Genomic DNA, 27,111 nt, shown 5'->3' with positions numbered 1-27,111 from the left:
TTAGGAAGACAATTTATTACATATTTTCAACATAGAACTTTGTTCTTGTACATTTCAAGTTGTACAACAAAAATAAGAAAAACATTTTCTTCTACTTTTATTCTACAGTAGAAAGTTTAGAACTCTGATTGCTTTCCATATAATGGATAACTGATAAAGTCTCAGTCTTTTGGTGAAGCAAGTTCATTGAGGCAGAAGATACACTGATTTGCTGCTTGAGATACTTTAGGAAGCACTTCATTGCTATTTATTTGGTAAAACAAAGCAGAGTTGAATTCTCTTTGTTTTAGGGACAATTGTTTATCTTCAATCACATGCTTTCAAAAATACCTATGATGGTTCCATTGTAGCCTGATCCTTGGCAGTTAGAACCAGCTCTGCAAGGGCTGAAAAGCTTTTTATGCTGCTTGTTTCCAGTCCCATCTTTTGTATCTAAAAAGATACAGAAAACCCATTAATTTTCTTTAAAACATTAAAAACCCATTAATTATTCTACTTAAAGACATTTAGTGAAGGCCTATGTTTTGTCCTGCACTGACATGTGGCAAAAATCACAACTGCAACTATTGCAAATGATAAAAATTTGCATCCAACTTTGCTCAGTTAAGTCTCTCCAGTTACAGAAGTGTCTTGCAGAGAAATATTTCTAGGCAACTTGTAACTAAAGCCAGCTGGAAGTTTCCCAGTGGCACAATCAGAAAGAGAAGGCTGTAGTTTGTTTTAATGCATTGATTTCAACTGATTCTTTTTTTTCCAACTTCAAATGAAGTTTCTGGGCAATACTCTAAAGATCAATGTGAATACAACCAAGAATAGCCAACAGCATGACGGTGAAAGCATTTCAATAGGCTGCAAGAGCCTATGGCTCTAGCCTTGAACTTCCTGGGAGACAAAAACAACTCTACTATTACAGAGGTTGCTGCAAGTAATTTCTTAGCCAGGACATCTCTTGCTCTGACAATAAGAAAAATATGGCCATGAAAAAACTAAGAGTGCAGTGAAGCAGAAAAATCTGGATCTAAGTAAAACCATAATGAAGTGATTCTGAAAAGGTGTTTGCTGCTGGACCTCTTTGTAGTAGTCACATGTACCAAAACATCTCCCAAATGATTATGAATAATCTGTCCCAGTTCAGCTTAAATTCACATTGCAGTGATGCAGAAGAACAACAAAAGCTCAACCCCAGGCAAAAGCTGACAAATAATAGTTTTCGTTAGTAAGATTTCCACAGTTCCACCCAATTGTGATTAGTCTCATATCTGAGAAAAGCATCTGCTCACACACAAGCAGACTTAATCTACCTGTTAGAATGCATCAACAGCAGTTGCTCATAAACAAGATCAGACAATTCCTTGGCAAATAATGATATAGACTCTTAATTGGAATAGCTATGATTGAATATCATAGTTTGGATAGATATGATTTGACTCTTAGTTGGAATAGATATGATTCTTAGAAATAAAGGAATACAAAACAGTATGTTTATACAATTTTATGTAACTACTGTGTACATTTTCTGGAATATTTTCTTTTATGCTTTGCTATTTAAAATTTTGTATTTGGCCCTGAAAAGCACTTACAGTTATGCAGCACAATAAATCAGGCTGACATCCTCACAGCTCTTGGGAACAGACCCTGACCATGCAGAAAGTCAAGGCTGGAAACACCCCGACAGAAGACAAACAAAAGAAGGGCCATAAAGAAGTTTCTATCAGACCTAAGTCAGGTCCCTGCCCTCCCATCTGCAAAGACAGTGCTTCTTCTTAATGCTTCCAAGCACTGAGCAGTACTTGAATTTTGAGTAGTAAGAAATACAAGCTTTGCATTTGTATAAGAAAGGACAGGAAAGTATATATTGCTGAAGTGGTATCTATAATCACCAAGGTCTGAAATCATCTCCTTCATACAAATGTGAAAACACAAAACAAAAACCCCCACCAACAAAGCTTTCAAGATCAAAATCAGAGTCAAGCTTCCCTTTCCTCTTCCATCTCCCTTCTAAAACTATTAATAATAATAAAAACCTCATTTGTAATAACTTACTTGTTCTCCAAAATACTCAACGTCTAAGGCCAGCTGCAGTCGGATTTTGTTATCATCACTCATGCCCCCATTTGTACCAACAGGGTTTGAAGTTGCACTTCTTCTGGCTTGTTTCAACCTTTTTAGACTCTCTTCCATTTTCTTAACAGAACTGAGCACATCAGATACAGTTTCATAATACCTGAATTAAGGAAGGTGAATGAGAAAGAAAAAAATCCACTTTACAGAAGAGCCTACTTCATACATAGAAGTACATCACTGGCCCTGCTGAACAATGCCAGAAGGAATGGCTTCCCTTGCAAAGAAGCTATTTACTAGCATTATCAATTAACCAGTATTTCCATTATTAGTTCCAGAGGTTAATCTGAAGATTACTATTCAGTCTTGAAGACTCGTCATCACAACATTTTTGACTTGTTCAAGACATCTGTACTCAATAGTGACCAAGGAATGCAATTGAACAACTTTAAACAGTCAAAATCAGCCCCTCTTTACAATCAATAGATTATTGAGTAATTTTACAAACAGGACAGGAATAACAGCCTGACAGACTAAAACCCACATATTTTTAGGCAAGTTATAAAAGTGTGTATGAGAGCACACATGTGCACACCAGTCAGAAATGTCTATTTCTAAAATTAAGAAAGTGATTTAAATAGGAGTCTCAGGAAGCTGGCATGAAAAAACAGAGGAACCCTAACCCTAATTTAGAAATAGTAGAGATAAAATAAAACACCACTGCCCACGGAGAAAGAATCCACATTAAAGAAACCAAACATCAACAACTAACAGAAGTTCAAAAAGCCTTATGGACTGAAATCCCACATGTAAATGGGGGATTTACATGTGGAAGAGCATATAATACAAATTAACAGATGCCCAGGACAGTGAGTTAACAATAAGAAGAGAAAATGGAGCAACAATGGGAAATTAAAAGATCCATGAGAGAAATTACCAGATTAAGCTATGTTCTGTAATTTGCTAAAATGCCTAACTTTCAAAGAGCCTCTCAATGAAAAATATTACTCTAAGAATTAAGAGTTGAAACAATCTTCCTGATGATTACTTTTAAACAAGGAGGCAACAGAAAGCAGACAAGCTTTTTAAAAGGGTAATTAGATAGGGATAGCTAAAGAAAAAGTGCTTGCCAGTGCCGTGGAAATTTGTTTCACGATAGCATTCTATGAAAAGCAAAAGCATTCCAGTAAAAGTCAGTCACATCCTCTTTTCATATCTTGGTATTTCCTAGTCCTACTCACTTGTGATTAATTCCTACTCCTAAATCCTTCTGACATTTAATCAAATTTAGCCCCCAGTGATTTTTAACTAGTTTATGCTCTTTTCTGTTTTTTTCATTAGGATGCAAGAATGTACTATCACAGCAAGAAATTAATTATTTGCATCTGTATTCTCAATAAAGAAACTGCAATACTCCTCCGTGTAAAAAATTCAGTTTCTTTGACTTGTCGTTTGTCAGTGAGGGTAAGATATTTTGAAACAAAATGATGAAAATAATAGCAACAAACCATGAAAACAGAATTGGACAGAAAAGTCTAAGGAATTAAGAAATGAACCTGCCAGTCCTACTGGTTTAACCACTGTCACTATGTTTAACCTAAGTTAGAACTGCTTTTTGGGAGGCAAAAAAGCTCTGGTTGGGTCCAAGGTACTACAGAACAGCTACTTTGCATGGTGTCACCAGATTTACTGAAGCTTTAAAAGCAAGACTAACCAGGCACACAGATGTAGAGAGACAGACAAGAATTCACCCTAAGATATTTTAGCTCAATAACCTTGAGTGGCTCGAGATTCCAGGAATCTTTGCAGTTTTTCAGCAATATTACTTAATAAATAACAATAAGCTTCTCTCTATGGACTAAAAATTGGTAAAGAGACAACGAGCTTGAAAAAAGAGGTTTTGTGCTAAATGAAAACAACCCGTGCAGTCAAGATCAACCTAAGCTTAGCCCTGTCCAAAATACTTAAGAAAAATTTTCAGAATGGTTGGTGAAGGTGTAAAATTGTCTTAAAATTTTAAGTCTATTCTGAAAGGTACCAGAAGGGGAAGAGTAGGGAGGCATAAGGAGGCAAAGGACAAGAAAAAACTCGTGTTCTGACTATGGTTGAAAACCTCAGTATTACTATGTGGTTAAATCTCAGGAGAAAAAAAAAAATCAATCTATGCTCAGCCACAGCCAAGAGAAAATATAATAGGTAAAGAATTATTGGGAAAAACCATGTAAGAACAGACAGAACGCACAAATTATATTTTAACCTGCATGGATTCTTCTGATATTATCATCTATGGTCAGAAAGGTCAAAGAAAACTAACAAAGCAAAACTATAAAGATGGGAAAAGAAAAAAAACCAAAACCACCCAAATAGGCTAAGGCGACTCTTTAGTTTTAGGCAAGGTTAGAGATAAGAAAAAAAATATAGCTAACACGAAGAGTAAATTGTCCACAACACAAAAAGCAGGGGGTATCCTATGAAATTTTCTGGCAGAACTTTCAAACAAAACCAAGTATTGCTCTCTCACATTACATGCTTTAACTGGCTGAACTCACAAAACGCAACATCCCTGCCCAGAAAGAATTTAAAATACAGCAGTAAGAATTTAAAATACAGCTAGACAAATGGAAAAAAAAATCCATTAAGGAACCTAATGCATATGATTACTCACGTTCAAAAGCTGTCAAGATGCTAAATAGGAAACAGAAGATCTGCTAAAGAAAGTATTGCTTTATGACTGCCTTATTAAAACTGTGAACAATTAGCTCTTCAGCCATTTAAAAGGCCCAAAGCCTTTTTTTTAAACCACTAAAAAATTGGATAATCGTTACATACATTAAAGAAGTCTAAGGACAGTAGAACTCTTGAAAATTCAGCCACTGTTCGTTGAAAGTAACAAGGTTAGTAACTTTCCCTGAAAGCAATGAGATTAAGGTCTTACATCAATTCTGATACAAAATGCACATCTTCAGTTCACTGCTGCATTCCCAGAACTAACCAATTTTTCAAATGCCCTATCCACCCTGTCATGGTTTGCACAGACCTGAGCAGGAGCCAGGTCTTTGGATTCCCTGCCCAGCTCTTCATCTGCCGAACATGCAACACAAGAGTAAATCTAAGGAAATATATCCCACCTAAAGAGTGCTGCATTTTGGTTTTCCTTACAGTTGTGTTAATTTATAGCATTTTGGTTTTTTTCTGTGCCTGTTCAACAGACAATAGAGTTTTAAACTAAGGAAAATAATGTTCTGTTCTCTTACTTCTGTGTGCTTTCAGAGAGAGCACCTTCCAACCACTGATGAATCATGGGCTGCTTCAAGGCATCTCTGTAGTCATTCTGCAGTCGGTAGAAGGGCTTAAGAGCACTGTCAACATAAGGTGAAGCTTTAGTTGGCACCTCCTGGCAGATGACAGGGAAGCAGGGGAAGAAGGAACCAGTCATTTACTTACTGAAAGCATCAACACCCAATTCTAACACATGTAAAAAATGCTAATCTTGTACCTAAGCAAAGAGATATACATAAAGCCACTTAGGACAAGTCAATGAAGATATCATTACACACAGGAAAGACACCATCACAAAATCATTCAGTAGCACTATATAGTGTGATATGATACAGAACAAGGTTCAAAATGCCCAAAGCTTCTTCAGAGATGCATGTGCCAGCATTCCTATTCCTATGAATGCTCTTTCTGCTCATGCTGATTCCAGACAAAGCTGAGCCAGACTCAGTGTCCAAAACAGACTAGTGCACCTTTGTTAAAATACCCACAGCTTTGTACTATACTTCACTAGGTTGAAGACATTGTCATGGGCTCTGTCAAGCAGATATGGAGAGGTTTGAAGAACTCTCAATAGTCTCAGCACAGACCCTTCCGAGATTGATTTTTTCATTTGTGAGCAGCACTGACCTTGTTGGTTCTCCTATATAATCTTGGAACTTCCAGTGCACTCTTCAGGTACGCAAAGGAGGACTCACTGAGATCCTGGATAATCCTATTATTCAAGGTAGGCACACAGGCTGATAAAGAAGTCTTTGAATCTTCCAAGGCTCCTATTAAAGTAAAAATGCTGAAATTTAAACTGAGCTACCCTGCCCAAAAACAACACAATTATGTGAATCCCCTCAGCCTCCTAATCCCACTCATGACCTGGTGTCAAGTACAGGATATGCTTACCAGATAAATACACACCAGCCACTTACAAAACACTGCCAGTAACACCAACCATTCCTCAGCCAGAAACACAGACAGAGGCAAGGAGAGACAAATGGAGTAAAGGAGCATTCTTCAGGTTCAAAGTTTTTCTAGCATTACCGATGAAGCAAGGGCTTGAATAAAAAAGCTCTGACCTTCCAAAGAAAATAAATTCCCTATGGAATGACTGGAATATGTTCATCTCAAAGCTGTGATTGGCAACAGACCATCCACTGAGCAGGGGATGTGCACAAGCTCCTACATCTCTAATAGACTTGGGACATCTACCAGTAGTTCTGATTTGGCGGTTTCAGTGGAATTCATGATGCAGAACTCCTGGCTATGCTTGCAGACAGGGACTAGTTCACTCATGCAGCTACATGCCTAGCTTTAATTATTAAATTAAAATCAAACTTCACACTTCACATAAAGAATGATCAGATGAAAAAACACAATCAAATTAACCAAAGAGACAAATCTAAAACCCAAACCAACCCAAAACAAAAACCCAGGAAGAAAAAAGGAGGCTAAAATACTGAACTGCTTCTACCTTTTCAAGTTAAGGTACTTAACCATGATACTTTGATAACCCTCTGCCTCAAATGACTCATCAGGCCTGAGTGAGAACAGCCATTTTAGAAAAACACTTTAGTTTCCACTGGATAATAGAAAGCCTCTCCTTATGTCTTCTTCCCCAGTTCTTTCAAAAGTTTAATGATATGAATCTTCTAGGATAAAGTCCTCACTTTCTGGAAAAAGTCCTAAAAGCACTTTTGACTCATTCAATTTTAATTGTTAAACATTTTCCAGACTCAACAGGTCTGTTCAAGATTGTTTCTATTTAACAATTTAAACAGAAGGCAAGTTTCATTAAGTATTTTCATCGTAAATAATGAAACTGTAAAAGTTGATTTCATTTTTTTGGCAGAGGGGATTTGGGAGAAAGGGGAAGTAGCCTCTCAGCTTTACCTGCAATGCAAGATATATTCTTGAAGCCAATCATTTCAAGCTTTGGTTTAATCATGTCTAAGATGTCAGGAATCTGAAAAAAAACAAACAAAAACAACTCAAAACTGAGAGATATAGTAATGTTATAAAAAATTTAATTACTTTCCTACATCCTGTAAGTTTGCAGTGCATCACAAAACACCCTCGATTTCTATCGTTTTACTGTATCTCTGTGCAATCTATACTAGAAGTTTACAATATGCATAGGAATTTAGGCTTACACACTCAATCCTCTACCTTACTATTGTACTCAGAGGAAATAATTTAGAATTAACAAAACTCTTGCAATTTGCAACTTCATAAATAACAGAAAATTCAGCCTTACTGAAAATAAATACACAGGAATCATCTCTACTGGGAGACAATAACAACACACATCTCTCCTCAAGATTCTGGATCATTAATCAAGTATAATCATGATGATAAAATCTTTTCCAACCTCCAAGACTAAAACCAGCAAACACCTTAAAGAGAAGATAACATTAAAGCTGAATGTTGCACCACACTCCAAGCTGCAACAGAGACTTCACTAGAAAAGGTAAGATTGGCAGAGTGACACTTCACACCAAAAAACGGTGGAAAGATCTTATTTTAGAAGTTAAGTCCAGCAGCTACTGATAAAAATAATTTAAATACCTGAAGTGGTTTGCCCATAATCTGCCATTCCAAATAAGCACAGAGTGGGCCATGTATTTCAGGTATCAGACACCCCAAGTTTTAACATTTAAGATTTTTAAAAAAAATTATAGTACATTATTTTAAACAATTTAATGCCCTTACAAGATGCTAAAAACATCAGTGAAGATTCTTTCTAAGTAAAATCAAAAGCACAAACCCGATCCTGCAGTTTGTCCACATCTGCAGCAATATATATCAGCTGAGTACTAGATATAGAAGACAATGGCAGACTTTCTGGAGAAGATCCACTCCCTTGGTCCTCACTGGGGTTGAGGCTTAAAGAAGATTCCTTTCTACCAACTGGCACAGGTTTTTTGCTTTCCTTTGTACTCTCACTGGATATGGGCCTTACATAAACCTGAAACATCAAATTGAAGTGTGAACCCTAGCAATTGTGAAGGTAGTAAAAGGTGGACAAGCTGAAACAGTATGTAAAGGACTCGTAAGACTTCAGCATTAGAGTGCCACACTCTCAAGATTTATTACTAAATACCATTACTAAAACATGTTAAAAGGAAATGTTAAAAAAAAATGAGTGCAATACAAAGTTGGACAATTTAGAACAAATTTGTCTAACCAAGATTAATAGAGGGCAGTCCAGTCCTGCTGTCAAACAACTCCTTTCTCCCACCTCCTCAAACTCTCTGCTGTCAGGCAAGTGCTTCTCCTGATTTAGCTGAGAAAACTAAGGCACTGAATCAGAAAAGAAATTAGAAAGGTAGATCTTACTGCTGTCTTCAACTACCGAAGGGGCATGCACAGAGAAGAGAGAATCAGATTTTTCCCTGAGATACAGTGACAGAGTAATAGGCAATGGATATGTACTGTAGCAAGAGAAATTCTGATCAAACAGAAGGAAAAAGCAATCAGTCATTGCAGCAGGGTTCCCAGGTAAGAGTGCAATCACCGTCTTTGGATATACTCAAAATTGAACTTAAGAGGCTCTCACAACCTCATATAAGCTGGTCCTATTTTGAGCAGGAATTGGGACCAAATGACTACCAGAGAAATCTCTTCAAATCCCAATTATTCTATTATACTGTCTCTCTATGGCACAAGAAACAGGGGCTCACTTTTATTGCCTGCTCCCAGCCATACAAGAGCAAAGCAGTTTCTCTGCTCGGAAGCAGTGATCATTGATGCTGAGTCAGCTGCCCAGGAAACTGGTCTTGTATTCTCAATACTAAACAACTGATCCTCCCAGCCATACAAGAGCAAAGCAGTTTCTCTGCTCGGAAGCAGTGATCATTGATGCTGAGTCAGCTGCCCAGGAAACTGGTCTTGTATTCTCAATACTAAACAACTGATCCAGATTGTATCACTCCTTCTTATTTGCAGGGTTATTTTTTCCTGGCTCTGTTTCACAACTTCATTCACTCAATCAACAACACAAAAACAGAAGAAAACTAAGATTTTAGCTTCTTGTTTCGGTGGCAGAGGCAGAATAAAGCAGCATGAAGTACAGCTTTGGCAACCACCAGACAGCAGCACTGCAACAGTACTGATATTTGTGACTGATCACGTGTTTTGCAATGATACTTTTTATAAGCCAAACTCAAAAACCATTAACTTCACAAAAGAACTCTTAAAAAGGGGTCACATATTTTGCTTCAGAGTCTCTTTCTGATGGACATACCCCATCACCAACCCCTTAAATCAGGCTGCTCTCTCACCTCGCTGATGAACACGGAGTAGCGTGCCAAGATCTGCAGGCTGAGCTTCCACAGGCGGTGCGCTAAGAGCGGCAGAAACATCTGATCTGACCAGCACTTCACTAGACTCGTCCAGACCATGTGAGTGGCCAAGAGACAGAACGAGCTCCCAGCTACAAACAATTAGGCAACAAAGGTCAAGTTCTAAGCATGTTTTAAAAAGATGCAACATCATTGCATTACCCAAGATTTACCCAAGATCTTTCCTAAAATATACAATAATCAGATAGTATTTTAAGAGTTTGTTTCAGGCAATGCTTTACACATTTCTATCTCCTCAATGCTTTAGATTTCAAATTCCACTCAAGTCTTGCTGTAGCTGTGGAGGCAAAAGCAAGAAATGAGAATTTGTTTGCAGTAAAGGCAGAACAGCTTGGCCAAGTAGTCCACTTCAGGAAATAACATTTCCAAAATAATTTTTGGCAGTCTTTTAAAGAAGTTACATTAGATATTCCTGCCAGCCATAATATAATACTCCCTTAGCACTAAACTATTGATCCTCACCCAGTTATATGAGATATTTTCTATAAATATTTATTTAAAACACTGTACAAATATCCATATTTAAACAAAATACTTTAAAAGCAGTTTACACAGTTTTAACATTTTAGAGAATACAATTAGAAAGATAAGGAATGTGTCCCCAAGTTCCAGACCTACACCTTGAAGTGGTAAGATTTATATATTTTTGTCTCCATTAGGATTTTTTTCTCCTGGTTTGCTTCAGAGGGAATGTGTGGATACATACATACAGGAATGTGTGGACACATACATACAGACATTTAGGTAGCCCACAGATACCTTTTTCATAAGTATTCACTCTGTTAGCTGAAATTAGTTCTTCTGATTACAATATGCTTCTAATGCATGTATCAGGTTAGACCCTTCCACGCTTGTTCTTCCTGGGCATACCTCCTCATCTCCTCATAAATTAATGTATATTTCTGGAGCAGACACCAACTCTATGAATGACAGCAAGCCTAAATGCTGCCATCAGACAGCCATTTTCACCTCTACACAGTGCTACCACATTAAGAAAAATATGCCCCAATAACACAGCATAGCCTTTTGGTTGACACTTAGAAGATGTCAAATGCTAACAACTCCTTCTTGCACTGAGGGGATGATTCCATAAGTATGTCAGTGACAGCTGCTAAAGAGGGAGTTTTTAGTAACCAAAGTCACATTGCTATCCCTGTAACAATGTTTTATACTGTTTGAACAGTTAATCAGAAATAAAAAAGCTCATATGAACCACGGCATGTATGCTACTGAATACTCAAGAGACAGAGTGATCACTGCTATTTATACAACTGATTCCTTTACAAGAAATATTTTTTGCAATAAAAGCTTACCTGGTGCTTCCTCTAGTGTATCTGAAAGTGCTTCTTCTAAGGCCCCTGCTATTTCTCTGAATCTGAAAGAAAAATTTTGAATATCACAATTCAACAGTTGCTTATATTGATGCCTAAACATTTTTCAATGTTTACTTTAGTATTACTTCAATGTGCTATCAATGGACATAAACAGGTTTTAAACCTGGCGTTATTTTTGCCCAACTTAACACCAGCATTCAAACATTTGAAGGAGAACCTTTGACATTTTGCAGGCACATACAAAGCTTATGCTTTGGGATACTGTTAAAGTCATAGTTGCAAACATTATCAAAATGATTGCACACAGAGTGACAAGTCCTCAGCTTTTTGAGGAGGGAAGTTTTGTGTTTTGTTATTGTTTTTTAACTAAAAGCAAACAAATTGACACATACTTTCTTTAACCTTCAGATGTGTCACGTGATACTGGAGCTCCAGCTTTCTACATGTGTGTTAATAAGCAGTAGTATAAGGTTCTGCAAACAATTCTGTACCTAATAAAAAACAATAATTCAATTTTTTTAGGTATAACAGCTAACAGCTGAAGTTATTAAAACCTCTGATACTTTTCCACACTTGCATCACTTTAAGCTCCCCTGCAAAAAGTTCTGTTGTCACTGGTTTCCTTTTTTGCTTTTATGTGCAACATAGTAACTCTGTAAGTCTTTCCAGCAAACTTACTAATTACAAACCTGTAGGGATTCTCTTAAAAGTGGTAACTATCATTTCCAGATCAGGACAGGAGCCCACCTAGCTCATTTTGCTCAAATTCCTAATGGACTACGATGGATGTTTAGCAACTAAACATGTTTGTGAAATGGTTTCAAAACCTCAGTTTTGCCTACGCACTGCTTTCATCAACAGAGCAGTGTCTTCAAGTCTTTTGGTGAAAAGGATTAGAGAACAGAGTAAGGTTTTTAACGGTGATGTAATTTTTGCTGAGTATGTCTTAACAGGAAATCACTTCCCCAGTGATTTCAATAGGTCAGCACAATTGTATTGACCTAACCGAAAGAATGAAACACGGGAAAGAGTTACTGGTGCTGTTTGTGCCAGCACTGCTACCGAAGAAATGCCTGAACATCCATCTGTTCCTCAAAGGATCATTTCTAAAGGCTTTAGTAATGGCTGATTTTGCTGGGGAATTTCTGAAATTGAAAAAAGAAAACACCAAACAATCTTCACTATAAATGCCGAAGCATGAGATAATAGTTCAACCAAAATCTTGTATGACTTAAAGGATATTAACACACATTAAGAGAAAGCTTCGCTAATATATATAATTAATATGTTGTATTATTTTCACAATTACGCACTGAAGAATTCATGGGCATTTCCAAAGTGAATTATTCCAGTATAAAGGAATACTATCATTAAAGATGAATAAGCTGCTGTTATCCAAACATTTCTTAAAACAGTACACTATTTAGACTTACAGTAATCTTGGATTAAAGGAAAATTATTTTTTAAAGTGTTGTAATCAATCAGAGCTCAAATCACCTAATGGGAAACATTTCTGAAGAGAAATATGCTGAAGCTACATTTCAATTTTATGATGATCAAAGTTTGATCAATTGGTCTCCTACTAGAAAACTTGGACTTGAAACAAAAAGGGCAATTAATGATACATATCTGTTCAAAGCTTCATAATGGCTGCAGTTCCACAGACACTTTTAGTCTGTGCACCACTATGTAGTGAATACTCCTGCCCTTCCCTTGGGACAGCATGAATATTTGTACAGTTAAGTGGTTTGGGGAAATTGACTGGTGTTGAAAATCAGTCTTTTTTTTTTGCCTTAAGTAACAGGTCCTTATCAGTCCACTACACAACTGCAGGAACAGATGTGCAAGCAAAAACCAAACTAGGGTATCAGATGTTGTGACTACATCAAGTTTTACAAAATACCATGAACCACCACAACATGAATACCCAGCTCCCAGCCCCATGTTCTTGTCACTTGAATTTAACTCTACCACTCATAAGATTCCTGAATGGAATTTTTCAGCATAAGAGTAGATTCACCCTGGATTGAAGAAACTATATAAATGTGACTGTGGTATTGTTATTGCAAATTACAGAATTGTGCAATAAGAAAGGCCACTAAAGTGATACAGGTTAAAAATAAACATCATTTTTTCTTCCCCCTCTTTTGGAAATTTCACTTTTTGTTTGTTTGGGGTTTTTTAAGAGGCTCTCAGAAGGCTTTGGAACAAGAGAGCTTACACATGGCACAGCTGGGTCATAGCAGACTTCATCAATGGTTCTGTTCCTTGCTTGGAGGGTTGCTCTCCAGCCCTACAATGAGACATGTAGACTACCCTTTCTAAAAATACAGTTTTATATTCTATTTTGTTCATTAAAATTCTAACATTACTAGAATTTAAAAACGGCTTTATTGGGTCTCTCTGTTCTTTTCTAGGTGCAAAGTCTGTAAAAGAAAATATTGCAGATATATCAGACCTGCTACTAAAATATCCTAGAAGTTACTACTTAGCTCCTCAGGAACAGGGAATAGGACAATCTTTGGGAATACTGCAACTTAAGGAGTACATCCTATGAGACAAAAAGAATGTCAGAAACCCAGCTAGGTCTGGAAAAGCTGAAAGTTCTTGAGTCCTTTAGTTCTATACCTCTAAGAAAAAAGATTTCTTCCCTCACAGTAAGCATTCCTCTGGATTTGCATAAGTAGCATTTAACATACAGCTTACTTTCAGGGACACCGGAAAAAATAATATGAAACAAGAATTCAAGACTTATTTAGATTTGGTCCTGAAACTCTTACGAGTAGCTTATCAAATCTGGTGTACATACTGAAGAGTAGTTATGTGATTTTTTGCTAAATTCTTGAAAGATATATAGAAGTTACCTGATGTAATTAAATTTTTAGTTTGATTTCCATACAATTTGTTGATAATTGAGACTCTGAACGACGAGGAGGTGTGACCTTAAGCCAGATCATCTTGCCGTGACTAAACTCTACTTTTGAAAGAGTGAACAAAAAAAGACATTCTAACCTTATTTGAAAATATACAGGCAAATTCCATTTGTTGTTAAAGCTGTGGTAAGAGGGATGAGCTCTTAACCTCTTCACGCTGGCCTGGGAGCCACACTGCCGTTCAAATTTCCGTACGAAATCCATACTGGTGGTGTATTTCTGCAGGAAGAGAAGGAGCATTCTGGTCACACACAGGCTCCCAGCAAACAAGGAAGGCCACCACCCATTCTGCAGAACCCTTGGATCATGCTACAACTAAGCTCGAGGTTCAGGATGGGCTGGCACTGCCCCTCATCACCAAATCATACAAGGCTAGAAGCCTGGACTGCAGAGAAAGCAAAACCAAATTAACTTGAAAGTGTTACTCTATGGTAAGGACACTTCTAAAAAGCATAAAACACTCCAAGCATGCTGATCAAGTAAAACTGATCAGAGATTCCTGACTATTTCTGAGCTCAATCACTGGGGTGGTACTGCACAGTACTAACACAGTCAGGTGCAGCAGATAAAACTACAAAACAAGGAGAAATAATGAGGAATGAAACTCAGAAGTACACATAGCCAACTGCACACAAGAATGGAAGCACAATGTTTTTGTCTGTTACACAGGACCTGTATTGTAAGAATTTCTAGATCTGTTTCCCTAAAAATGTTTTGTAAATATCAAATATATGCAGAAGAACTTCAAACAATTTCAGATAAACTAACTTCATCCAGTGTATACTTTAATAAGATGTTTATGAACAGGATAAAGCTGGTTGCAAGCAAAAATAAAAATTACATTAATCCCTAAACATACTGTGGATTTGGTCTCAAAAGTATAAGAACACTGAAAAAAATGAAATAATAAATTAAATCATGCACAAAGCAGAAAGCCAAACACTTGATGAAAACTAGAAGTGAAACAGTACCAAAAAAGTTATTTCATACAAAATAGACCTTGCTAACAGACTACAAAATTTATGTAAATAAATTTAAAATTGAAACACAACTGCAGTTAAAATTACTTACTTCTGTGAACTGAAAACTAGTTTGGTGTCTGTGCAAGTTTATTCAATTAAAAAAAAATAAATTAGGAAACAGCCATAAAACCTATCATGTATTCTCATAAATCCACTACTGAATTAATGAAATAAGCCTGACAATCTCTCGGTGCTTCTGACTTCACTGCAGGGTTAGGGTTCAATCCACAAGCCAGAGCACCGTGGGAGCAATGTGATTTTGCCTCTTGTGAAGCAGTAAAACATTATCAGGAGCAGCCCCTGTGCTGCTGCTTAGAGGGCCCGCTCTCAAAAACTCTCCTGTGAACAAAGGACACAAACTGCCATAGGGATGTTTTTGTATTGTGTATCTCAGTAAGTTCATAACTTTCTGCCAAAGGTATAATTACGGAATACCTTTATTGTGACGTGGTAGTTTCAGTGTCAAGACAGTATTCTGAAAAATGCATACAGAAGCTTTTAAGTAACCACTTTTCTCCTAACCTGGTTGTATTTATAGCACAATGGATCCATAAAAGGTATGGGAGTTAGACCCAGACTGAATGACAGATTAGTTCTCTTTCAGGCCTCCTTTCTCAGATAATAAACCCAGTACTGCAGAAAGGCAAACAAGCTGTTAATGCTCTGCTACCCTAAGTGTAAGTCAAAGATATAAACCAAACACACTGTAAAGACCTATCACTTTCAAAATAGAAGGTACCTCAAGAGACATTTATCTCAATATTAAGAACATCATATCCAGGAGAGGGAATTAACTGCAAGACTGGTTCCTATCTCAGCTTCCAGGATTGGATTGTTGACTGCACAGTTATTTAAGAGAAGTAAAATCAGGAATCAAAATGGAGCGATTTTCAAACAGAGAAATCGAAACTTAATCTTAAATAAATGTTTAGGAACAAAAGAAGTATTCTTTTCAAATACCCATAAATCTACACATCTAACTCAAATAAAGGCACATCAACCTGAAACTATTTAAAAAAGCCACCTCGCACAAACAAATGCTTATTTTAACATACTTAACATTGCCAGTCTGATTTTTAAAGGATTTAAAACAAATCTTTCAATCCCCCTCTCTCCTCTACACCTTAAAACCCTTACCAGAAAACACTGCATATTTAAACTTTTCAGTGTTAAACCTATACATAAGTACATATGCAAATAAACATGGAGAAAAAAACTATTCTGCATTTCTATCAAGAAAATGGAGACAAAAGATTACTGTCTAAAATTTGTGTAGCATTACTTTGCTCATCATCAGTGCAAAACAAGTTTAAAGGGTTTCTCCCTCCCTCTCAATTCAGAACTATTAGTCTTTAGATAAAGTGTAATAGCATTTTTACACTTGGCATTTCAACTTTGTATTGATTTTAAAGTAAAATATTTTAATGATTTTAATGACTATGAGTCACTTAAGTAGTCAAAAGCAGTCTGAAAAGTACTTTGGATTTACTACATGATTTACCTGGAAGTCATGGGTGAGTGCTGGGATTTTATGGGGTTTTTTTGGATTGCTGGGTGTTTTTAAAATAAACGCAATGCCTTTGCTGGCCAGTAGCAGTGTAACATAAGACAGGCCTTTTAAGCAAACCCAGCTTTTCTGAAGACACAATATACTCCTGCACATCATGCAGCACAGTGCAGCAAAGGCCCAACAAGGCTCACAATCTGCAGTACGTAGGGCATATGGTGAAAGCTTGAAGAGAGACTGAAACTTCATGGTAAAATAAGAATTCTTATGAGGGAGGACACATTACAGTGTCACTTGCATGACACTACCACAGCTTTCTTCAACATCCATGTAATTTGCTTCTTATTCAGAGACAGCACTGCAAACACGCTCAGTCATGCCCACCTGCTTTCACTTATTTAATCTATCTGTACAAAAGAGATCTTAAACTCCAAGGAAAAATTATTAAAGTGTTTAGTAAAAGCAGTTTTGCAGGAACACATGAAGAATCACACGCCTTATAAGCCTCCACTGGCAAGCCAGGATTTCCTTAAGTCGTGTGTCCTGATACACCAACAAGGCCTTCTTTCAGACAATTTATCCCTGCCTCCCATCTCTATCTTGAAAATAAAATGTTTCACACTAATCACAAGTCAAACTGCCAGGGGAAAGAAATTCCATTTTTCAGTAATCATGGTTAAAGACAAGCAGACAGGACATGAGGAAAAGCACAGTTCATATTTTCTACTCGTGACATACTGTAAAGCACTGCCAGAGCCAATCTTCATACTAGACCAAGAAATCTATTTCACCATTAGTAAAAGATGATGCTTTAGACACAGAGCAGCACTACCAATGAAGAAAATACAAGAGTGACAAGTACTTTAAATTCATTATTTAATGTAAGCTTGTGATACCAGAGAACTACTATCTCTGCTTTCTAAACCTGATGGCACTGCCAAATATTTTCAGGTTTTAGTTGCCTTGTATTTATAATCGCAACATAATCAGCAGTACTTCAAGAGAGCAAAAGCTAAAACAAGCAAGTGAAACAACGAATTTTTAAAATCTTCCCATAGTAAAAAATAAGTTGCAACCGAGGTATTTAATTAATATTAAATTAATATTAATTTAACTGAATTAAATTTAACTGAATTAAATTAATATTAATTTAAAATTATTTAATTTAATTAAATCCTGCTATATAGAAGTTCTAGACTTGCGTGAACACTGGAGTCATCTACTCCCACCTTCAATAACACTGCAATTCAACTCCCAAAATAAACACTAATTCATCTGACTAAATGGTATCAAATAACTTCTGTATGAGCTCTCCTAACAAACCTGAGGGGAGAATTAATTCCTATGAAAACTGAACGAAGTGGTTTGAGATAACCTCCTCTTCCAAGCCATGCAACAACATGAATTTAGACAAAAGCAGCAGGGGGGAAGAAGCTAGAGAACATGACTCTTTCAATTCTTGTGTCTGTCACAGAAATTAGAAATGGAAAAAATGAAATTTAATTACCTCATGAAACACATCTGGGTTACCAGGGTTAAAAAGTGATGGCAATTTCTCTTCCAAACCGCGTACTATTTCTGGCCACACCGAATTCACTAAGAAATCATATCCAGGAACAATATCTGCTTTTTCACTGAAAAAAATTGCAATTATTCCATGGTTAGATTTTACCACCAGGCTTCTATTTGGAGGCAAGAATCACTAAAAAATAAATGCAATGCACTAGACAAAATGCAATGAAATTTTTTTACATGTTTATACTGATTCCCTAAACTGTTCTTCCTTTGAAGATTCCTTATCTGATTCCACAGTCTCATCAAATCCAAGGTGTTTTTTTGTAACTCTCAAAGTGTTTTAAAAATTTATCAGATAGATATTTTGCAAGTGTGCACTGGAAAATTAGTACATTTCAGCTGAGAAATCCTAGATCTAATTCAAGTTTTAATAGCTCCAAACTTCCAAGACCTACCAAGTAGGAATAATGTGACTAATGTAATGAAAAAGAGAACCTTTTCCTAATTGTTCCAAACTGTATTTATACATATTGTGTTTGATCAAAAGATTAAAAAATACCTTGATTTTGAAAACTTAAAAATTCAGAGCAGAAGAGATAAAAGCATTCCATTTCAATTTAGTACACTGCACTACAAAGTAGAAACATTCCATTATTAAGAAGAATGATTAAAACTTGCTGAGGGATTAAAAGAATTAAAATATTAGTAAAACTTAGGAGTCATAAAAAGCTCAGCAATGGATGACTAATTAGAAAAGTAATTCTGCAGTCCCTAGGGGCTACATCCATAGTTCTGTTAATTACAGCAGCCTCCTATATTAACCATCCTGCAAACTGATGAATAAATGGATACAATTCAGGAGACTTGAATTATTTAAGTTTGAAAAACAGGCAATTTAACTGCAAAAGGAATTAAGCACTTTTTGAGAACACAGTGGAAGCACAAATAAATTAAACCTGTAGTTTTGGTACATGCAATAAATCAGTCAAACCTCTGAGGACCATCCCCATTTTTCTGATGTGCACTAACAACTCAATAACTTCTGAACTTATATTTTAATAGCTTTATTATGCTATTCTCCTTGGATGAAGTGTACAATCATATTTAATGGGTTCAAAAAAGCAAGTTATCTGACACTTTGTATTATGCACCAGATGCACAGGACTCACTTCTACTACTGAAATACAGGATTGTCTTTGCTTCCTCTGAAGGTCTAGGCTGCAACACCAGGAAAGTCTGTGCACTGTTTTGTTTTGAAAAACAGAGGCATGAGATACAAATCAAATTTGACTATGAATCCTCAGGAAACGCCAGGTAAGTCATTAGAGCACGAAAGCTGATAATGCACAGGATTTCTAAGCATGTGATACCTGTTGTAACTTCAGTGCAGCTGAGAAGCCCAAGATATTTACCTGGAAATTGCTCCCCCTGTTACTTCCCGCAGGAGACGGCAATGATGAGGAACAAACTCCAACAGCCTATTGTACATAGCCTGGAGGCCATTGGGGTGGGATTGCACATACTGCTCCACCATCACCTGCCAGGAACAGCTCAGTGTTAAATGCCAAAAAAGTGAATATAAAATATGCTGTTAGGCAAGACTCACAAAACTCTTAACACTATAACCTCAAATACTGGGATAGTCAGTATATTACTTTTTTTTCATTATATTTTCCAAGTAAAACTTGCTAGCTTGAATTATTACTTCCTTTAAAGCAGCACTCTTAACTGCCAAGACTGGCCCCAAAAATGGGAAGGAGATCCCTTCTTTTAAATGTGAGCCCCTGTGTCTGGCTCCCAAACCACTGCCACATCACTGTCATCTGAAGCAGTCTGCCAAGTTAAATAGGCAACTGGTAAAAGCTAATTCAACTCAGAACAAAGTGAAAATTCCTTCTAAAAGTTGAGTGCTTGGTCCAATCCAAAATACAGGCAAGCCAAAGCAAAGCATCTTCTGTGACACTGCTAAACCTTTAAAGCAGCTAGCAAATCAGTTTGTCTGGACAGTGCCTCATACTCAGTGAAAAGGGATAATCTCTGCCATAAAGAGAAGGAAGACAGTAGAAAAATAACAGCAGCTTCTTTCTTGGTATTCTTCCACAAGTCTGAACACATTTGCCTTTTGCTACATAAACAACTGGAATGGTGCAGAAATGGTGAAAGAATAGACCCTGAGAAAACTGAGGAGAAAGTGACATGTCCCACACTGTAGCAGCTGTTACAGCACTCAGCAGCCACCCAATGGAAACCTGTCCTAAACGGGAGAGGTTTGGTTTTTTGATTCTTTAGCCCAAGAAAAATGGAGGTAAGAAAAAGAATCCACACTGGATATAACCTGAAATTGGTGACAGGCAGGTAAGAGAATTCCTCCATCCTTTTTTCTTAAAGAGCAACAACAACCAAATTGACATTTTACTGCAGCTCAGCTCTCCTGTTCTCTCCACAAAGATATTTTGAAGCTGCTAACAAAAGCTGCAGGTTCACAGGAAAGATAAGCAGGTTTGGAAAACAAATGGAATTTTTTTATGTTATCTTACCTCATCTACATAAGGTTTTACAAGCACTTGGCCAACTAATGCCTCTGCATCTCGTGTTTTGTCAATTGTTGCATAAGTGCGTAGACAGTGGCGGATTATGTCAACATTTGACGTTTGAAGGCCTTCCAAGAGCAGCCCTTCCAGAGACTGCTGCAACATGGCTGTTATTCCAGCTATACGCTACAAAGAGAAAGAAAATATAGTCATAAAAAGCCAAAATCAAAGCCTGTCATCATTGTTGAAGTAAATTCATCCAGATGTGCCTAACTCGGCTTTCTATCCTTACTTGAAAAGTACAACAGTTTGATAACTGCCAGTGTTGAACGCCCATTAACACAAACTTAATGGGCTACTGATGCTATATAACACAGGATTTATTATAATAAAGCTAAAGGCAATTATTATTTTCTATATGTTGTAAGTTATATAATAAGTTATATCAGGTCTGCATTATCCTGAGGAAATAAGTCAATAATTGCTCCTTGTTCAACTGAACCAGTATGTGACAATAAACAAAAGATTTACAATAAGTGACCAGGGATAACAATTGTAGCATTTATCCCTCACTGTCAGAGACTAAACAAACAGCATGTACCCAGCACTACTTGTCAAATTACCACAAACCAATGACACTGAGTTACACTAGCAAACACCAAAGAAATTAGATTCCTTCTGGCTTCTGCCAAACAGCTTCTTCAGTCTACATAATATTCTCCCTTTTGCAAACCATTTTTCCTGATCTCCCATGACATCTTTTCTACTAGATCTGACTACTGTAGCAATGAGTCCATTGCTACACTACCTACAGATATACTCCTGGCCCTATAACTCTGCATTTGAAGGAAGTTCAGCAACACACGTTAAGGTAGTCAGAGCTGAACTAGGAATATAGCCAGGAAAATTTCTTCTCTCCCTTTTTACATGCTGTATTGTGTCCAATCATCCTAAAATGATTAATAGAATTTGTAAGGAACATGCAAAGTCAGGAACCCAATTGGTGACTAGTCATGAAAGCAACGTTCTGATGAGCCTTAGGAACAACAGGTACAGGACCAAAGACCTGGCAAACACCATTAAGGAAGCCACATGACAATGTTCTCCCACTCCATACACTACTCTGCTGCTCATGCTCACTGCTGCTAATATCCAAGTTTGATATCCAACTCAGTGGCCAGAGGAGTCTTGTAAACTGTCCATGTAACAACATGATCCCATGGATATCTGGAGCTGAAACAAGTTTGTATTGCCAACAGGCAGAGGCACAAAATGGAACTCTGAACTACCCAATAGCCTGAAAGCCATTAAGAATGACTCCCTCATGAGAATCAGCTTAAAGCATTACCCCATCTCTATATTCACAGCTTTCTTTTAGCACAAGTTTTCATTTATTCCCTCTCCCCACTGAATGAACAGAAGAAAAAAAGTCCCACCAAAATATCAATTAATCTTTTACAGTAGGTAGAAGAGTATACTGGGAGATTAGTAATGGCCAGCATAATTTCATGAGAAGAAAAACTTGAATATATTCAAGCCAGCCCCTATGTATGCACATTCCATTTATATTCTGGTCTGTACACTACAGCTAACAAAGCCAACATAAATCTCTAGAACGAGGCCTCAGTATCAGTAAGCAGACAAACTGCAAGATACATTAGGCTAACAAAAATGTCTGTTGTATTTCCTACTCTTATTCTCCGTAATTTATCCTAAAGAAGCAAGCAAACAGGGCATGCATCCTCAGAAAAAGCAATAGTTCTAGTCAACTGATAAAAATGACCTCATAAAACCCATTTTTCTCCATAAATTATTTCAATAAAACTCTGTGGAAACAGGCATTTGTCTTCCAATTATACTGGTTTTGCTTGACTCTGCAAGTGTTAAGTGTCACACAATACTTACTGGTCTCACTTTGTCTAAAAGGGGCATTCCTTTGCTTTGTACTGCGTGAAATTGTAGTTGATTAAATTCTGTGGCAATTCTCTCTAAAACTTGTCCAGTTAGAAGTGGACTAGAAGAGAGATGATACAAAATGAGAATACACAGTTAGATCCTTTCAAACCAACTCACTCTCATCTGTAACAGATAGACAGAGCTCTCCCTCAATTTTTCGTAGTTTAAATATTTTGAATTCTGACAGGTACTACTATAATTATTGCAATCAAGCAATAATGATCTGGAACACGCTACATGATTAGTGCTGCTTTGCAGCTCTAACATGAAGTGGGTGAAGCAGAAGCTGAGAGGAACATAAGCTCTTGCCTCAGCAGCATGAAGCACTTTCTTCCAGATGGCAGTTTTATCATCACATAAAAGGTCAGTCTTAAGAGAGCTCAGAAACTGCACCAGGTGACCTTCACCATCCAGATTTGTTTCTTTCTTACTCTGTCATATAGTAAAACTAATGACAGTTATCTCTGGAGAAACAGTCCTGCACTTTTCAAGTCCACACAATCCCAATAGAGCCAAATTTTCAGTTGTTCAAGTATGATCTCAACTGCAAACATAATTCTGCAAAGTGCCCCACCTGACTGAAAACATCTGCTTTTGTCCCTCTAGGTATCAACCTACTTTCTGGTACACCTACCCCCCACTACCATGTGATCCAGCACACTGAGCTGAAGAGACAGTCTCACACTGCGTCTTCCCTCCAGCTTAAATTGTACTTGCATCCCAGTCAAGACTTCCAGGTGCGTGACTGGTACATCAGTTCCAAAACTGGCTGAATGACATCCTGCAATCCTCAGAAAAGGCAGAGGAAGAGGTTTGACTGGAATTTGTCACAAACCTTCCTTGTACTAGGTTTGCCTTGCCTGCCTTCAGCTATTCTTGCAGCAGCCCTTTCACTTACACATAAGCAGGGAAAACAAGAAAAACTATTTTGTTTCACTTACAAATGAAATTGGAATAAACTACAGAGAGTATTTCAGACATGAGAGGATTAGTGACTTCTAATAAAATAATGTAAAATAAAACAACTGCAGACTAACTTCACAAAGCTTGCTTACTGAAAGCACCACAAGCAACTTGGAACTTTGGAGTCTGAGTTACACATTCTGTGAATGACTGGCTTGCAGAAGACTAAAACCAAGAAAATACTAAAATTATAGTAATTTATTCCATCAGAGTTACATTTCTAAAGATACAATCACTGCTTGTAAATTCACCTTCAATAACACCATGAAATTAAGTTAGTCCCATCAACAACAAACAAAACCAAACATTACAATTTCTTACCTGTTTCCCTCTAAGGACGACAATTCTTTAGTGCCTTGGGAATGTAGAATCTTCTCAATTTTCTCAACAGACTGAATAACATGAATAAGTCTCAGGACACACATCTGTAATTAAAGAAATTAATTGTTTGTGTCTAACCCCAATCCTAACTGATATCACCTAAAGAAAATATTTTAGATGGTTTCTTAGCTCTTTGGGTTTTTTCTGTTTTAAGTTTTCTCCCTTTATCTTAACACTTGAGTCATTTCTCAGTTGAAGTATTGCTCACATTTGTCCATAAACCACAAATAAATGTTTGTCACAGATGTAGGACAGCTGTTCCTATCCCTGATGTTTTTTAAAGTCAAGCACAAAGACAAATGTTAGTGTGTCCCCTGCCCATAAAAATCAAACTGCTGTACCTCAATTCCATTCATAATAAGTAAGTTTATATGCTACTGCAGTCAGAAACAAGAGCAACTATAACAAAAAAAAATTCCAACTAAATCAAACATATGTTTTGGGCACTACAGTAAAACAAAGATTTATGATCAACTAGACAGTGTAAAATATGAAGTCTGTCAACCAAAATGTCAATTCATTTTACAAGTACAAAATCCTGCACAGTGTGCATCTAGACAGCATAGAACTTTCTTAATTTCATTTTCTCTGGGTTAAATGCAAATCAAAGTCATCCTAAGGATGATCTTATAAAGGTAGTAATTTATCTGCTGTACCTTTTTTCTTCTAATGTCTTCTTGTTTAGTCATTCGGTCATCTACTGCTTGAATTCCTTCACTGACACAAGACTTAAGACTCTATGAGAGAAAAAATCAGTATGTAAAGCTTGCTTCCCATTTAAGGGTTGAAAAAAAACTTAAAAAAATCTAATTTATTAGATTAATAAAATTATGGGACTAATAAAAGCTACAGTACATCAAGTGAAAAAGCCATAAATACAACTAAATAACTGAAAGTAGAATCTTCTCCTTAGGTATTCCCACTGCAAATATAATTATTTCCACCATAACCCTTCTTTTATTACCTTAAAGAGAACAAATGACCTTTGCCTAAAAACAGGCTATCAACCCACTACGTTTTTATGTCCTGCAACTGAAGTTATAAATCAGTTTTAAATAATATTTTTCATGTAACAAGGACTTCTCTATACTAGCTGACTCTGTTTTCTGTTAGACAAGAAGGTGTGACATTTTGAAGGCACTTTTATGAAGCAAGCATCCCTTTGAACTGGCTGCCAAGATGATCAAAAATTGCCCCTTCCTATAAATACCAAGTCAGTATGGAGGAGCCAGAATAAGATCCACCTCCAAGAGCGTGAGGTTTTATGGTTAAACCACACACTGAGCAAAATAAATCCATAAAGGGACTGTGTCCCATCTGAATTTTTCTACCATCTTTAAGTTATTAAAATATTTAAACAGCTCCAAGGTATCTCCATAGACTTGTCTTGCAAGAGTCTATTCACTTGTCAAATTTTAGAAACTCTTTATCGCTTGGTTCAAATGCACTATAAGAAACATAAATGTACTGCAATACAAGTGTCTGAAAACACAATGCTTCTCCTACTAGCAATCTAAGTCATCAATTTTCAAAGAGTTTTTTTTTTTAATTAAGAATTTTTACAATTTTTTTTATTGTAATAAATATTATTTTGTGTAGAAGACATTCTGTACATCATATGAGAGCGAGCTGAATTTACCAAGCTGTTGACAGTGATTGTTTTGGACTTACCATAACTTCTTCCCTTAACTGTCCCAAGGGTACTGAAAGCTGATTGAGAGCCTTGTCCATGCCAACCTAAAGAAATTACCACAAACACATTTATTACTTTTTTTTATAAGATCATATGTGAAATACTGACAAAACCTATCATTTTACAGATACTGAAAGAGAACTGAGAAAATATAACTTCCTTTATAATTTCCAGTTTTTAATTTAATACAAAAATATCTCAAACACAAGCATAAAGATGTAAGACTGCTTTCACATAAAGCCAAAAGATAAACAAAATTTCCTCCTATGGAAAGTTTTCCTCTCAGAATAATGTTAAGTCTCAGTCTTTGTATAATTGGAACAATTATAATTTTCAGACACAAAGTTGGGGATTTTTTAAAATACAAATAGTTTAAAGATTACTAAAAGAATCCTTCAGAATAGCCTTACTTTTATCATTGCTATTCTATTTTAATAATTTATTTCCTTCAATTTTAAAAGTGCTGACAATTTGAAAAAAGTTTGCCCTGAGTCTAACTCCCTAACAAATCAACTTTTCAAGACAACATACGTACATCTAAAACATTTACTACAGGCCAACAGCAATTCTGTACAGCAATTCTGTAAATTCTATAGGAATGGTGTCTCAGTGCAAGGATTACAGACCTCAGTACAAGATGCATTAAATCATAAAATGCCAAAATAAAAGACATATACTTTTCATATGAAAAATAAAAATCCTACTGAACTACACTAAGCGTGAACTACACAGTACAACCAGTAACACTTACTAGATTTGTTGACAGATTAACAAAATCTGCATAGTCCTTATTTATGAGTTCTACCATGGCAGTTTTAAGGAGTTTGTAATAGAGCTCCAGATCCTCTCTGAGCTCTTCCAGCTGCACACGTTTCCTGCAGTCTGACACAAAGTGATCAACATCAAAATCCGCCTGAAACAGGAAAGAGAGAAGGATGTAAGTAAACAGTTCACACAAGGAACACACCCAAAATAAAGTACTCCATATGCCTGTGAGTTGATTAAACTAAAGCCCTAGGGGGCAGAAGGCTTCTTAACGCTGTAGTTAAACTCTCGGGTTTTAGGCTGAAAAGCACACAGCGTCGTGGGGCTGAATATCCAAAGACCAACTCGCCAAAATACAGGAGACTTACACAAACAAACAAACCACGAAACAACTGCCAAGAGTCGAAATGAGTACTGAGAACTACTCTGCTCTCTCCAAGCAGCCAGGCCTCTCGCTCCGGTCAGTCTGAGCGCGGCCCCACCCGGGCACGGCCGCCTCCCGGGTCCCCCGTCACCGGCACGGCGCCTCTCCCAGCCCCGGCCGGGGGAAGGAAGGGCCGTGGCTGAGCCGTAAAATCCCGACCAAGGCTCCGGGCCGCTCTCTCTCCCGCAGGGAACCCGCCACCCCCACCCTCAGGAAGCCGCTCTTCCCTCCGCAACCCTGCGGCCCCGGCGGTCCCCGCGCACCTTCATGAACTCGTCCTTGTCGAAGCAGAGGTTCTCGGGGCCCCGCGGCAGGTTCATCTTGGCCTCCATGGCAGGCCCGGCGCCCGCCCCGCCCCTCGGCCAGCGCGGCACCGCCGAGCGCGGCCGCCGCCG

At 37.2% G+C, this 27,111-nt stretch overlaps 1 protein-coding gene across 2 annotated transcripts; it reads right to left on the bottom strand.

Moving 5' to 3' along the window:
• Positions 1 to 27,111, bottom strand: COG2 (component of oligomeric golgi complex 2). 2 transcript variants are annotated; one of them, XM_064413881.1, is made up of 18 exons: positions 26,980 to 27,111; positions 26,279 to 26,440; positions 25,506 to 25,571; positions 24,491 to 24,571; positions 23,775 to 23,878; positions 22,440 to 22,548; positions 20,541 to 20,720; positions 19,416 to 19,540; positions 17,996 to 18,122; positions 14,039 to 14,178; positions 11,006 to 11,067; positions 9,612 to 9,763; positions 8,096 to 8,296; positions 7,222 to 7,294; positions 5,968 to 6,110; positions 5,316 to 5,455; positions 2,044 to 2,224; positions 1 to 432 (listed from the first exon to the last, which is right to left on the bottom strand). In XM_064413881.1, the coding sequence occupies exons 1-18, from the start codon at positions 27,046 to 27,048 to the stop codon at positions 331 to 333; spliced, it is 2,217 nt and encodes a 738-aa protein (XP_064269951.1). In that variant the 5' UTR covers positions 27,049 to 27,111; the 3' UTR covers positions 1 to 330. The 2 variants fall into 2 exon arrangements, with proteins under 2 accessions (XP_064269951.1, XP_064269953.1); XM_064413883.1 differs by lacking the exons at positions 1 to 432; positions 2,044 to 2,224 and having other exon boundaries at positions 5,316 to 5,420.

Source organism: Passer domesticus, chromosome 3 (assembly GCF_036417665.1).
Source record: "Passer domesticus isolate bPasDom1 chromosome 3, bPasDom1.hap1, whole genome shotgun sequence".
Classification (NCBI taxonomy): Eukaryota; Metazoa; Chordata; class Aves; order Passeriformes; family Passeridae; genus Passer; species Passer domesticus.
The sequence above is the reverse complement of the archived record's forward strand: the minus strand, read 5'-3'. Positions and strand labels throughout refer to the sequence as shown.

What these genes read in the sequence shown, in the direction of transcription:
- COG2 (XM_064413881.1), bottom strand. Translation starts at nt 27,048, where the DNA reads ATGGAGGCCAAGATGAACCTGCCGCGGGGCCCCGAGAACCTCTGCTTC. An exon ending in TCGTCCTTAGAGGGAAACAG is followed by an intron (nt 22,549 to 23,774) that starts GTAAGAAATTGT and finishes TCTCTCTTCTAG; the next exon opens with TCCACTTCTAACTGGACAAG. An exon ending in TTGAGTATTTTGGAGAACAA is followed by an intron (nt 433 to 2,043) that starts GTAAGTTATTAC and finishes GTATCTTTTTAG; the next exon opens with ATACAAAAGATGGGACTGGA.